General features: G+C 45.5%; 1 protein-coding gene and 1 pseudogene across 1 annotated transcript; both read right to left on the bottom strand.

The window, feature by feature from the left end:
• Positions 1-7,183: 7,183 nt before the first annotated feature.
• On the bottom strand, positions 7,184-8,267 carry LOC139006433 (nuclear pore glycoprotein p62-like). The gene is given in 2 exon segments (XM_070408810.1): positions 7,184-7,277; positions 7,279-8,267. Coding segments are annotated over 2 exon segments (1,083 nt in total).
• Positions 8,268-10,338: 2,071 nt separating this feature from the next.
• Positions 10,339-11,284, bottom strand: LOC139005550 (probable RNA polymerase II nuclear localization protein SLC7A6OS pseudogene; annotated as a pseudogene).
• Between the last annotated feature and the right edge of the window lie 1,757 nt (positions 11,285-13,041).

The raw sequence follows: 13,041 nt of genomic DNA, 5'->3' as shown, positions 1-13,041 counted from the left end.
TATAATAAAAGGCCAGGGACCATAAGTGTAACGACCAGAACGACCGCTCAAACAGTCACCATGAGGTGCATTGTCCACCTCTTGGTCCCTTCGCCCCGGCCCACGAGCAGCAGCTCACAGCAGTGGACATGGCGGCTCTTGGCTCGTGGCTTGCAGCTGCAGGTGGGTGGGCGGAGCAGCTTGCGATTCGTGGTGGTGGGTGGTGGGCGGGGCGGCAAGTGGCGGCAAGCAGTAGCAAGCTATGTGCACACGATTTTGTGCGCTGGGCCTCTAGTCTATTTATATTAGGCATCTGGCCTCTAAGAGTGGGTCTATATATTTATTGTTGTAATTATTATTAATTTTGAGCACCTAAGCAAGGCTAAGTACTATATTAGCTAATTTAATCCTCAAAATAATTCTAGGAAGAGATACAATTATATTCACTTTTTCCTCAGTTGAGAAAACTTATTCAGAGGTTCAGAAGAGTTAATATGCCCAAGGTCTCCCAGAGCTAATAAGTGACAAAATGAAAATTCAAACCTGGATCTATCTGGCTCCAGTATTTTATTCTGAACCACTATTCTATGTATTCTGCTTAAAAGGAATGCTTGCCCTAGCTGGTTTGGCTCAGTGGATAGAACATTAGCCTGTGGACTGAAGGGTCCCAGGTTTGATTCCGGTCAAGGGCACATGCCCGGATTGTGGGCTCAATCCCCAGTGTGGGGCATGCAGGAGGCAGCTGATCAATGATTCTCTCTCATCATTGATGTTTCTATCTCTCTCTCCTCCCTTTCTCTCTGAAATCGGTTATGTATATATATGCTTTTTATATGGGAATAAATTGTGTAGTGCATCATTATGTCAAGGGGAAGAGCACAGGCTCTGGAGTCCCTCTGTCCCTTACAGAGTGGTTGAGACTCAGAACGTCTGCTCCCTCAGGAGTTGGCTTTGCCATACAGGCCCTAACAGGACAGTCTTCCAGAACCTGGCAAATCACTATCCTTGCATTTCCCCAAATCTAGATTATTTCGTATATAATAACACCCTATGGGGTCTTTAAATGGATGGTTCTGATTGGGCTCTGCATTCCCAGTCCACTGAACCGGATAGTTCTTTTTCAATGAGAGGCAAAGACTTGCACCTAGAGCAGCGATTTTCAACCTTTTTTTATCTCATGGTATACATAAACTAATTGCTAAAATTCTGCAGCACACCAAAAAATATGTTTGCCGAGCTAACAACAACAAAAAATAGGTATAATTTTGATTCATTCACACCAGATGGCTAATGTGTTGGCTGTTGTCATTTTTACATTTGACAATCTAAGGCAGCGGTTCTCAACCTGTGGGTCGCGACCCCTTTGGCAGTGTAACGACCTTTTCACAGGGGTCGCCTAAGACCATCCTTCATATCAGATATTTACATTATGATTCATAACAATAACAACATTACAGTTATGAAGTATCAACGAAAATAATTTTATGGTTGGGTCACAACATGAGAAACGGTATTTAAAAGGCCAGAAGGTTGAGAACCACTGATCTAAGGGAAAAGAGATTAGTGCTCCGGACCAAATAGTTAAGTATAGCATGTTGTACAAATTCTTGTGGCACACCAGTTCAAAATTGATGCACTAAGTGAAAAAAGCTGGACATAAAAGGCCACATATTGTATGATTTTATTTATATAAAATATCCAGATTAGAATAATTCATAGAGACATAAAGTATATTAATAGTTGCCTGGGGCTGGTAGGGAGAGAGGGTAAATGGAAATGAAGGCTTAGATTCAGAATTTCTGTGTGGGATAATGAAAATAATCTAAAATTCATCGTGGTTATGGTTGCACAACTCTGTGAACATACTTAAAACCATTAAATTGTGCACTTTACATGAATGAATTGTATGATATGTTAATTATCCTATCTAATAATAGACAAACATGGTAATTGACTGTAACTTCACTATGCCTCCCATTGGCTAATCAGTGTGATATGCAAATTAACCGCCAACAAAGATGGTGGTTAATTTGCATACGTAGGCTCCAAGTGGCAGAGGGAAGACTGAAGGCGAGCCGGAGCAGCAAAGACGGAAGACTGAAGGCAGCTCCGGTCGGAGCGAAGGCCTGGGTCCCGGGTGCCGGAAGAAAACCTGTGCCGGCAGCCAGGAGAAGGGAAGGCCTATTGCACAAATCTCTTTGTGCAACAGGCCTCTAGTATCTAAATAAAGCTTTAAAAATTATAGCCATGAAAAAAATTATTTCCTGGTTCTGTTCATTGAATAGGCCTAGAAATAATGGCATCCCAGCAGCAAAAAGCTCCCTTAGCACCAAGATTGTGAATTTTAAAAACTATTCCCAAACCATTTAGGAGGTCAGGGGGTCCCAGAATAGAATATGATAAAACAATCTATTAAAAATGTATGGAACAACTTCACTGAAGAGGATGGAGAGAAAAGGTGCTGATCTAAGTAACCTTGGAGATGAGTGGAGCCTGTAAGACTAAGGGCAAGAGGAACTGTATATAAGCGCTATACTCAATAAAGATGTTTCCCATGAGGGTACAGGTGAACAATTTGGACACCACTATGTATGTATACTGGAATTGAACAATTAAGTAAATGGATGGCAGCAGATGGTGGGAGCCAGGTTTCTTTCTTACTGTTGGAGTTGGAGGTTACAGAAAATAAGAAGCTAAAATGATCCATGTGAGAGTTGGCGACATCAGTATGAATGTTTAACTTAACATAGATACAGTGTTGCATATAGAAATACTAATAAGTATGTGTGTAATATACAGATTATATATATTCATATATTTCCTTTATCAGCTGAGAGTGCCTAGAAGCAATGACACCCCAAGAGCAAAAGTACACCTATTTTGTGTTTCTAATAACATTCTCTAATAAAAGGAACCAAGGCTCCTTGGAGAAGAGGGTCATTCTAGGACGAGGGCAATAAATATACAAGTTGATATTGTAGCATCTTGTAGTGCCAGAAAGTAATGAAGTGCTAAAAAAAAAAAAAAAAAAAAACACCTCACAATGATGGGGGTATGTCAAAGGCACCCAGGAGCCAACTGAAAGAGCCCAATGGCCAAAGCTGGAGCAATTTGAGCAATAAACAAGTAAAGGAGTATTGGATTAAAACCCAGGATATAAAATAAATATCAGCAGGTACTGATATAAATAAATAATTGAATAAATAAATAAGTGGAGGCAAACAGACAAAGCTACCATGCACAAAAATTTCAAATAATTTATGTAGATGCTTCCCATTTAAAGAGATGGAGCATAATTTACACTCTTTAAGTGTGGGTCGTGCATAATCACTTCCTTTCAAAGACAGTATGAAAAGGGAAGAAAAGAGTGAGTTTACAGTGGAAAAGCCTGACAAACATTGCCTCATCCAGATGATCAAGGTTAACATGCAGATAAAGTGCAATTCTCATCACATCATATCAGGGGTCATAAGGTTTGGGAGGAAGTAACCTTGGAGATGAGTGGAGCCTGTAAGACTAAGGGCAAGAGGCAATTGCTCAAATTGCTCCAGCTTTGGCCATTGGGCTCTTTCAGTTGGCTCCTGGGTACCCCTGATATGATGTGATGAGAATTGCACTTTATCTGCATGGTCTTCCTCCCAAACCTTATGACCCCCCAGTCAATCATGAGCAAAATAATCAGATAAATCTCAGCTGATGGACAGTCTACAAAATATCTGACCAGGACTCCTCAAAACTGTCAAGATCATCAGAAACAAGTAAAGCCTGAGAAACTGTTTTTACATTAGATAAAAACTAAGAAAATCTGAATTAAGTGTGGGCTTCAGTTAATAATAATGTTGCAATATTGCTTCATTAATTGTGACAAATGTATCATACTAATTTAAGATGCTAATAATAGAGGAAATTGGGTATGGGGTATATGAGACTTCTTTGTACTATCTTCATAACTTTTCTGTAAATCTAAAACTGTTCTACAACAAAAAGTTTATTTGAAAAATATTTTCTACTAAATAAAAAATCAGGGCTTAGTGGAGAAGTGGCTAATTTCTACCAAATGGGAGAACATATTCACCAATGATACATCTGATAAAGAGTTAATATAGTTAATATCCAAAATTTATAAAGAACTCATACTACTCAATACCAAAAAAATGAACAACCCAATTTAAAAAATGGGCAAAGGGTCTGACTAGAACAGGGGTGGGCAAACTTTTTGACTCGAGGGCCACAATGGGTTCTTAAACTGGACCGGAGGGCCGGAACAAAAGCATGGATGGAGTGTTTGTGTGAACTAATATAAATTCAAAGTAAACATCATTACATAAAAGGGTACAGTCTTTTTTTTTTTTTTTAGTTTTATTCATTTCAAACGGGCCGGATCCGGCTCGCGGGCCGTAGTTTGCCCACGGCTGGACTGGACACTTCTCCAAAGAGGACATAAAGAAGGCCAATAGACATATGAAAAGGTGCACAATGTCACTAATAATCAGAGAAATGCAAAGTAAAACCACAATGCGATATCATCTCATATCTGTCATCAATAAATCCACAAATGACAAGTGTTGGCAAGAAGTTGGAGAAAAGGGAGCCCTAGTGCACTGTTGGTGGGAATGCAGATTGGTGCAGCCACTATGGAAACCAGTATGGAGTTTCCTCAAAAGATTAAAAATGGACCTGCCTTACAACTCAGTGATTCCTCTTCTGGGGATTTATCCAAAGAAACCCAAAACACTAATTCGAAAGAATATATGCACCCCTATCTTCATTGCAGCAATATTTACAATAGCCAAGCTATGGAAGCAAACCAAATGCCCATCAATAGACAAGTAGATAAAAAACCTTTGGCACATATATACAATGGTATATTACTTGCCCATAAAAAGAATGAAATCTTACCATTTGCGACAGCATGGATGAATCTAGAGGGTATTATGCTCAGTGAAATAAGTCAGTCAGAGAAAGACAAGTACCATATGATTTTACTTGCAAAATAAACAAAATAGAAACAGACTTTTAGATACAGAGAGGGAACTGATGATTTCCAGAGGGGAGGGGAGGGTTGGGGCAATTAGTAAAAGAGATGAAGGGACTAAGAAGCATAAATTGGTAGCTACAAAATAGTCATGGGTAAGGAAGTAAAGCGTTGGAAATCTATATATATAAAAGCCAAGCGACTGGAAAGACTGGAATGACCAGAATGGCCTGTGGCTATGACGTGCACTGTGGCCGGCCAACCTCCCGCAGCCCCTCCCCCTGGCCAGCCAACCTTCTCCACCCACCCAAGTCATGCACCAGGCCTCTAGTATAGTCAATAATAAAGTGATAGCTATGTATGGTGCCAGATGGGAAATATTGAGGGGAACACTATGTAAAGTGTGTGATTGTCTAACCACTAAGCTGTATACCTGAAACCAGTAGATAATAAAAAGAGCTGGGGGAGAGCGAAATGGAGAGAGAGAGAAAGAGATGAAGCAAGTGTTGTGAAATCTTGATTATTCGTGTATCTAGATGATGGGTATATAGGGGTTAATTATACTATTCTACTTTTGAACGTGTTTGAAAATATATGTGAAAGATTTTGAAAAGCAAGTTGCAAAAAACATATTCCATTTTTATAGAATTCAAAGCTAGTGTGGTGGGCTCTGTGAAGCACTGCCCAGATAGATCCCCCTTTACTGAGGGCTTGTTGCCCTGGCTGCTGGGAGTGCTGTTGGCCCCAACCATCAGTCCCTTCAGAGATTGTTTCAACTGCAGAGAGCTTTCTCGCCCAAGGTCATGCCCTTTCCTAAGGTGGCCAGGACTAATGACTGATGGATGTGATAGTATAAAGCTCTGGCCATCTTGGCCCAACCTGGGACAATTCTAAAGGACTATTGTTGCTCCAGAGTGCCCTGTGGGGTCGGCTAAGGCAGTTGCTGAGTCTGCATCACAACTTGACTCCTCCATCTGCCTGATCCTGCTTCCTTTCCCTGTCTTTCCCAGATGTTGATCCCAAGCACAAACCTTGACCAAACACTGTGATGCTAAACCCCATCTCAGAGTCTAGTTCCCTAAGAACCTTTACTTGTGACAGTTTAATGGGTAGAATTGTGTCCCTCCTAAAATTCATATGTTTAAGTTCTAACCTCCAGTACCTCAGAATGTGATCTTTTTAAAAAATATATATATATTTTATTGATTTTTTACAGAGAGGAAGGGAGAGGGATAGAGAGAAACATCGATGAGAGAGAAACATCGATCAGCTGTCTCCTGCACATTCCCCACTGGGGATGTGCCCGCAACCAAGGCACATGCCCTTGACCGGAATCGAACCTGGGACCCTTCAGTCCGCAGGCCGATGCTCTATCCACTGAGCCAAACCGGCCAGGGCTCAGGATGTGATCTTATTTAGTAGAAACAAATTCTCTGAGGAGTTAATTAAGTTAGGGTGAGGTCATTAGCGTGAGCCCTAATCCAATATGCCCAAAGTCCTTATAAAAAGGGGAAATTTGGACACAGAAACAGACATGCTTAGAAGGAAATAATGCACATAAATACAGGGAGAAGATGGCCCTTCACAAGCCAAGGAGAAAGACCTGGAACAGCTCCTTCCCTCACAGTCCTCAGAAGAACCCTGCCAACTCTTCCATCTCGGACTCCTAACCTCCAGCACTGTGAAACAAAAAATTTCTATTGTTTAAGTCACCCAGCTTGTGGTACTTTGTTATGACAGTCCCAGCAAACTAATACAGACAATAAACAGAGCTAAACACTTTTGTCCAGGGATGCAGATATATGTAGCAAAGCTATCAAGAAAAGCAAGAGAATGAGAAGCACATGCAAAAAATCTGTCTGAATGCTGGGAACATGTGCAAAGCTCTCTCTGCAGAGTTTGGCATTACAAGAGAAGGAAGTATGGACAAACACAGAAATCTGTTTCCTTTGTGGGGATTGAATGAGACTTTCTTTGGTAATATTCATTTTTGGTCCTTCTGGGCCTCTTTCATAGCCAGTGGAATGTTGGGGCGGGGGGAGGGTGTGCAGATTTCCTTACTTACATTTTTTTAAAAATTGTGATTAAACTTTATTGTACAAAAAACCTGTTTGAAAGAAACAGAGAATCAAACAGTATTTCATTGCAAACAAAAGCTAGCAAACAGTAACCGCACACTCCCCCACTGAACACACTGGGAACCCGCGGCGCTGCGGCCCGGCCATGGGCTCAGTGGAACGTGATCCGGAAGCTGCGCTCCTGCTCCTTGCGCCGCCCCTTGCACACCTTGGTTACCTCCTCCACCTTCCTCTGCAGGGAGGTGGTCGATCCACTGCAGGGAGTCCATGTGTGCGTTGAGGATCTTGCAGATCTGCTGTAGCGGGTCGCTGGTGTCGGCAGGGCTCCCAGACGTGTTCAGGTGCTCGATGATGTCCTTGAGGTCTTGGGCCATGCGCTTCAGCTGTGCGTCGATGTTCTCGGCCAGCTTGTAGGTCTTCTCGCGCTCCTCGTCGGCGTGCTGCAGGTAGACGGTCCCGCTCTGCTCCTTGACGGACTCCTCCAGAGGGCCCAGCAGGTCCTCCAGCTCCTTCTGCTGCGACAGGATGAAGTCCAGCTCTTGGTCCAGCCTCTTCTGGTCCAGCTTCACCTTCTCTACCTCGTGGTGGAGGGTGGTGATCTTCTCCCCGTTCTCGATCAGCGTGTGGTCCCAGGCGTTGACCTGGGTGGCCTGCTGCAGGAAGTGCCGCTCCTGGTCCTCCAGGTCCAGGCTCCACTTGTTGATCAGACTCTCCAGCTGGGCATAGGTCATCACGGGACTGGTGGACACCCCAGTGGCTGCACTGGGGCCAGACAGAGCGGTTATGGCAGTGGGCGCATTGCTGGGGATCCCGGCTGATGCCAGGGGTTTTAGATTCAAGGAGAAGCTGCTGGTGCTAGTGGTGGTGGTGATGGTGGATGTAGCTGTGGACGTGGTTGAAGCTGCTAGAGGAACCTTTAGGCTGAAGCCCAGCATTCCAGGCCCAGATGTTCCAGCTGTGGTTGCTGGAGCACCAAGGGAGAGCCCGGTGGCAGCAGATGAGGTTGGAGCAGTAGCTAGCGAAGCAAAGAGTGTGGGTCCAGCACTGGTGGTGACAGCACTGGGTGCGGGAGCAGCTGGCTGTGTGGTTCCTGCTCCAGTGGCTGCCGGTGTGGCTGGAGTGAAGGCCAACCCAGCAAGTGTCCTGGGCTGGGCCGAACTCCCCATGGAGCCAATACTGAAACTGGAGGTCCCCCCAGCCTGGGACATGCTTCCACCTGTGAACGAGAAGAGCATGAGACTCTTAATCTCAGGGTCGTGGGTTCGTGCCACACATTGGGCGCCACTTGTTGGAGTTCAACCCCAGCAGGTCCAGGGGTTCCCAAAGGTGTGGATGGAGTCGGCGAAGAAGGAATGACACGGAGACAGTGTTCAGTTGATCAGCAGTCTAGCCAGGTTCTAGTCAGGGTCTCTAGCCAGGTTCTGTGTTTATTTCTCCTGCTACATCTGTATTTATACCAGTTGATTTTAATCCTGTCAATTTCTATTCCAAAGGTTAGGGTGTTTCTTATCTCCATTCCAGGGAGTAAAGATTATGTAGCTTAAGGGTGATTGTTCGTAGTTAAAGTGATTAACTATCGGCCTGGCATTTAGTTAAGGGGTTTTATTCCCTCCCTAACTTCAGGGAAAAATCCCTACCTGGGGAAACAACCTTTCTCGGAGGAATGACCTTGGTTAAAATACATAGCGTGAAGAAGGTGAGCAAACATATTAAGAACAGTATGCCATATACGCCCGGTCCTTCGAAACATATGCTGTGCAGATGTTTCTCCCCTGCAGCGACTGTGTCAAGCAGCAAGAATGGACCGGCTTCCGGCAAATTCCCCCTTTTTTATTTTTTAAATGATAGTGCATATAAATCTGCGGCCACCTCTTGGATTGGGTTGTTTAAGACTCGGAAGAAGGCTGACAAGCAATGATAGTGAGCATAGCTATTAACACTTGGAGTGCGGGAAACGAGTTAAGTCGGCTCGCGTGAATTGCGCGTACTCCGCGGGAGCCGTCTTAACTCGGTTCATATAGATTTTCGGTGGAGTGCGGGAAACGTGTAAACTCGGGCCGATTGTAACTGCGTATTACCAAATATTTGTTTGTTTGCCGTTCACAAAGATACCTACCTGCGTATGCGAACCGTTTCATACCCATTGGGGTAATAGGTATCATAAAAATCCCTGATTTTGCGCGGGAAACCTAAATAATTGCCCGCGCTATCTTATATTTTGGCGGGAAATTCACCCGACACCGTAGTGTAAACATAGTGGATGGAGTGCACAAGGAGCCTTGTTCCTGTAGAAGGTTGCTGGCCTCTTCAGTCAAGGGATTTCAGCTGTCCTCAAGTCGGGGGTTTGGTTGTCCTTGTTGATCTGGCTAGCGGGCGGCGTCATTGATGATGGGACATATGGACAGACAAAAAGGAGGCACATGTGATCCTCCCAATGGACAGGTGGTTCCAGCTCAGGGCTGCACATCTGCTGCAGATGGGTACTGGTCAGGTGCTGCTAACTCGGCCTCCCAGGGGTGACAGTCCCCAGGAGGGAGGCAAAGGCTGCTCCTTCTGGAAAGATACAAAACACAACCTCTTCCCCACATCATCACCAGATCTGGTAAAACTCCTGTCTGGTTTGTGCAGAAAAGGGAGCACAATAGAAAACATATTCATATTGAAAAGGTTTTAAAGGAATTACTTGCTCCCATAGTTAGTGTTTTTACTAAATGCAGAGTATCACATTCATACATACCCTGTTCCTTGGTACCACTGCTAACGAAAGAGCAATCTTTACAGTCATTATCATAGGAAGCAGGGAGGTAGAGACAACTGTCAACCAAACCCCTCACAGCTCAGGCAGATTCTTTCTCTACTGGCCATTACTACTCAGTTTGTGTTCCTACAAGAGACCCGCTGTAGCCCTTCTAGATTTTCCCGTCAAAAAGAATCAGGCTTTTACTGGGGGTGGGTGCCTGGTGGCATGGGAAAGTTGAACCTAAGTTCTCATGAAACAGCCTCTCTTCCACTTACTGGCTTTAGCGTAGAAGAAGAGCAGGAAAATGCCTAGGCCAGGAAGCTTCATTTTATTTTTTGTTTGTTTTTTGACCCTAGATTGTAGGGTCACTTGAATGAGGCAAAGCATCCTACTATTAATGGAAAAGAGATACTCCTTCAGCACACTCTTTCACTGCTATGATGGTACTGTTGGACATGCTTCCTCCTTCCGTGTGTTAGGCCAGGAAACCCACTACCAGGGTGGCTGATAAGGCGGTCAAAGCCCTCAAGGGCCTGTGATAGAACCTCATGGTTGTCACAGGATCCTCAGTCCCAGTCCAGGTCATCAGTGCTGTCATAGCCAAACTCCTTCTGCACATCCACAGGGTATTTGCCCCACATCCGTGGTCTGCTATTGCCTCTTTCCTCTTCATTGAGGCTGTCGCATTCATCAGAGCCGCTGGAATCTTCATCTCCATCACTGCTCTCCTCCTCTGGGTACTCATTGCGCCAATTATTCTCACTATTCTCATCATCTTCATCTTCCTCTTCATCAACGTCCTCTAGTTGTTTGTTATCATGCACCAGCTCCCACTCCTGGCTTAAGGGCTGCACAGAGAGGATATTCTCAATCCATCCTGGAGTGGCCGTCTCCGAGTAGTAAATGTCATACACGTAGTCATCCTTCTGTTCCTCCCGGGGCCCGACACTTGGCCCATCCTCAGATATAGTCAACTGCTCGCGGAGCAACTCTACAGAATTGCAAAGGATCACATCTGGGTCAGATACTTTGCAGGAGGCGGCGGCGGCGGCAGCAGCGGCCTCTGGGTCTCCTTCTAGTGGACCAGATCCAACAGCTGGAAGCCTGAGTCACTGTCGGCTTCTGGGTTTTCCTGCGCGTCCTCGGACTCCAGGTCAACCGAGAGAAGGCCCGAGGGTCGGCGGCTAGAGACTACCCTGTAGCGACCCTCCTGCTGGATCTTCCGAGTGGAAGCGCGGAGCTTGTGGCGGATACGCTGAGGGGTGGCCCGGGTCCGGGCAGAGCGCGCAGGAGCGGCTGGACGGGGTCCTCCTGGGAGCACACGGTAGCCACCAAGTGGAAGACATTTTTCTCTGCTGCTTTCTCCAGACCCTCGGGGGGCGTCTTTTGGACCGCTGACTCCACCGCATCTCTCCGGAGGCGGAGGCGTTTACAGGCGAGGACCAGGGCCTCAGCGGGCTCCTCGCTGTGCTTCCGCTTCACGCGGAGTACAGCCGGGCGACCAGCCTCCATAGCGGGGGTCGTGAAGCAGGTCCAGGGGTTCCCAAAGGTGTGGACGGAGTTGGCGAAGAAGGAATGACACGGACACAGTGTTCAGTTGATCAGCAGCCTAGCCAGGATCTCTAGCCAGGATCTCCAGTCAGGTTCTGTGTTTATTTCTCCTGTATTTATACCAGTTGATTTTAATCCTGTCAATTTCTATTCCAAAGGTTAGGGCGTTTCTTATCTCCATTCCAGGGAGTAAAGATTATGTAGCTTAAGGGTGATTGTTTGTAGTTAAAGTGATTAACTACCCGCCTGGCACTTAAGGGGTTTTACTGATAAAAATCCCCACCTTTATGTTCAGAGCAGCACAATTCACAATAGCTAAGATCTGGAAACAGCCTAAGTGCCCATCAGTAGATGAATGGATTAGAAAACTATGGTACATCTACACGATGGAATACTATGCTGCTGTAAAAAAGAAGAAACTCATACCATTTGCAACAGCATGGATGGAACTGGAGAGCATTATGCTAAGTGAAATAAGCCAGTCAGTGAAAGAAAAATACCACATGATCTCACTCATTTATGGATAATAAAGACCATTATAAACTTATGAACAAAAATAGATACAGAGGCAGAGCTGCCTCGAACAGACTGTCAAACTACAGGGGGAAGACCAGGGAGGGTTGGGGGGCTGTAGGGGGGTGGGTAAGAGATCAACAGAAGGACTTGTATGCATGCATATAAGCATAACCAATGGACATAAGACACTGGGGGGTAGGGGAGGCCAGGGGATTGTCAAGGGCGGGCGGGGGGGGGGGGGGGGAGGAGACACATGTAATACTCTTTGTAATACTTTAAGCAAAAAAAAATTAAAAAATATCTCCACCTGGGGAAACAACCTTTCTCGGAGAGGTGACCTTGGTTAAAACACATAGTGCCAAGAAGGGGAGCAAACATATTAAGAACAGTATGCCATATATGCCAGGTCCCTTGAATCCTAAGCTGGGCAGATGTTTCTTCCCCGCAGCGACTGTGTCAAGCAGCAAGGGTGGTCCGGCTTCCGGGAGAGGATCTTTTCTTTTCAATCAGTAACTTAAAGCTGTCATTTTTTTTGTCTGTGTCTTCTGTCCAAGCAATGTCCTTGATCTTCCCAGCGAAAGGCTGGTACTCGTACTTTAGGAGGTGCTCCTTCTGCGTGGTGTCCCAGATCCGCAGCTTCCCAGACACATCTCCAGAGGCTACGTAGAATCCGCTGGGCGCGTACTTGGCCACCATGACCTGATGGGCATGCTCCGTGTAGATGTCAGCAAGGGCTGGGTTACCGATGTTCCTTAGGATGACGCACTTGCCATTGGTGTAAAGAAAATTATTGCCCTTGGGGTCACCGCCGATGATTTTGGAGACGCCCCTCTCCACCTGGGGGAGGCTGGCGAACACCTTCTTGATCTCGTATGGCATCCTCGCCCACTTGTTACCGCGCCGTGCTCGCCAGACCCTCGGGGACCGCCCGCGCCGTGAATCAGACCTGGCCGAGGCTGAGCCGGGGAAAGGACTGAATTCGAGGCGGCGCCGGAATTCAGGAAACATGTTGCTCATATGACCTCAGCAATAAATCAGCTGGAAAGACTCATTTATGTAGTTTTGAGAATGAATTCAGCAGATTTCTTTAACTCCAACATTGACTGCAGTAGAAAATAATGTGCTTGACCTCATTCTACATCTTCCTGGAAAATAGGATTAATGTTTACCTCAGAACAGTAATATGAGGCTTAATGTTTCAG

The sequence above is a fragment of the Myotis yumanensis genome, unplaced genomic scaffold (assembly GCF_028538775.1).
Source record: "Myotis yumanensis isolate MYYU_CA2020_CCGP unplaced genomic scaffold, mMyoYum1.0.hap1 SCAF_3, whole genome shotgun sequence".
NCBI classification, from domain to species: domain Eukaryota; kingdom Metazoa; phylum Chordata; class Mammalia; order Chiroptera; family Vespertilionidae; genus Myotis; species Myotis yumanensis.
This window is presented reverse-complemented; position numbering and strand designations above follow the sequence as displayed.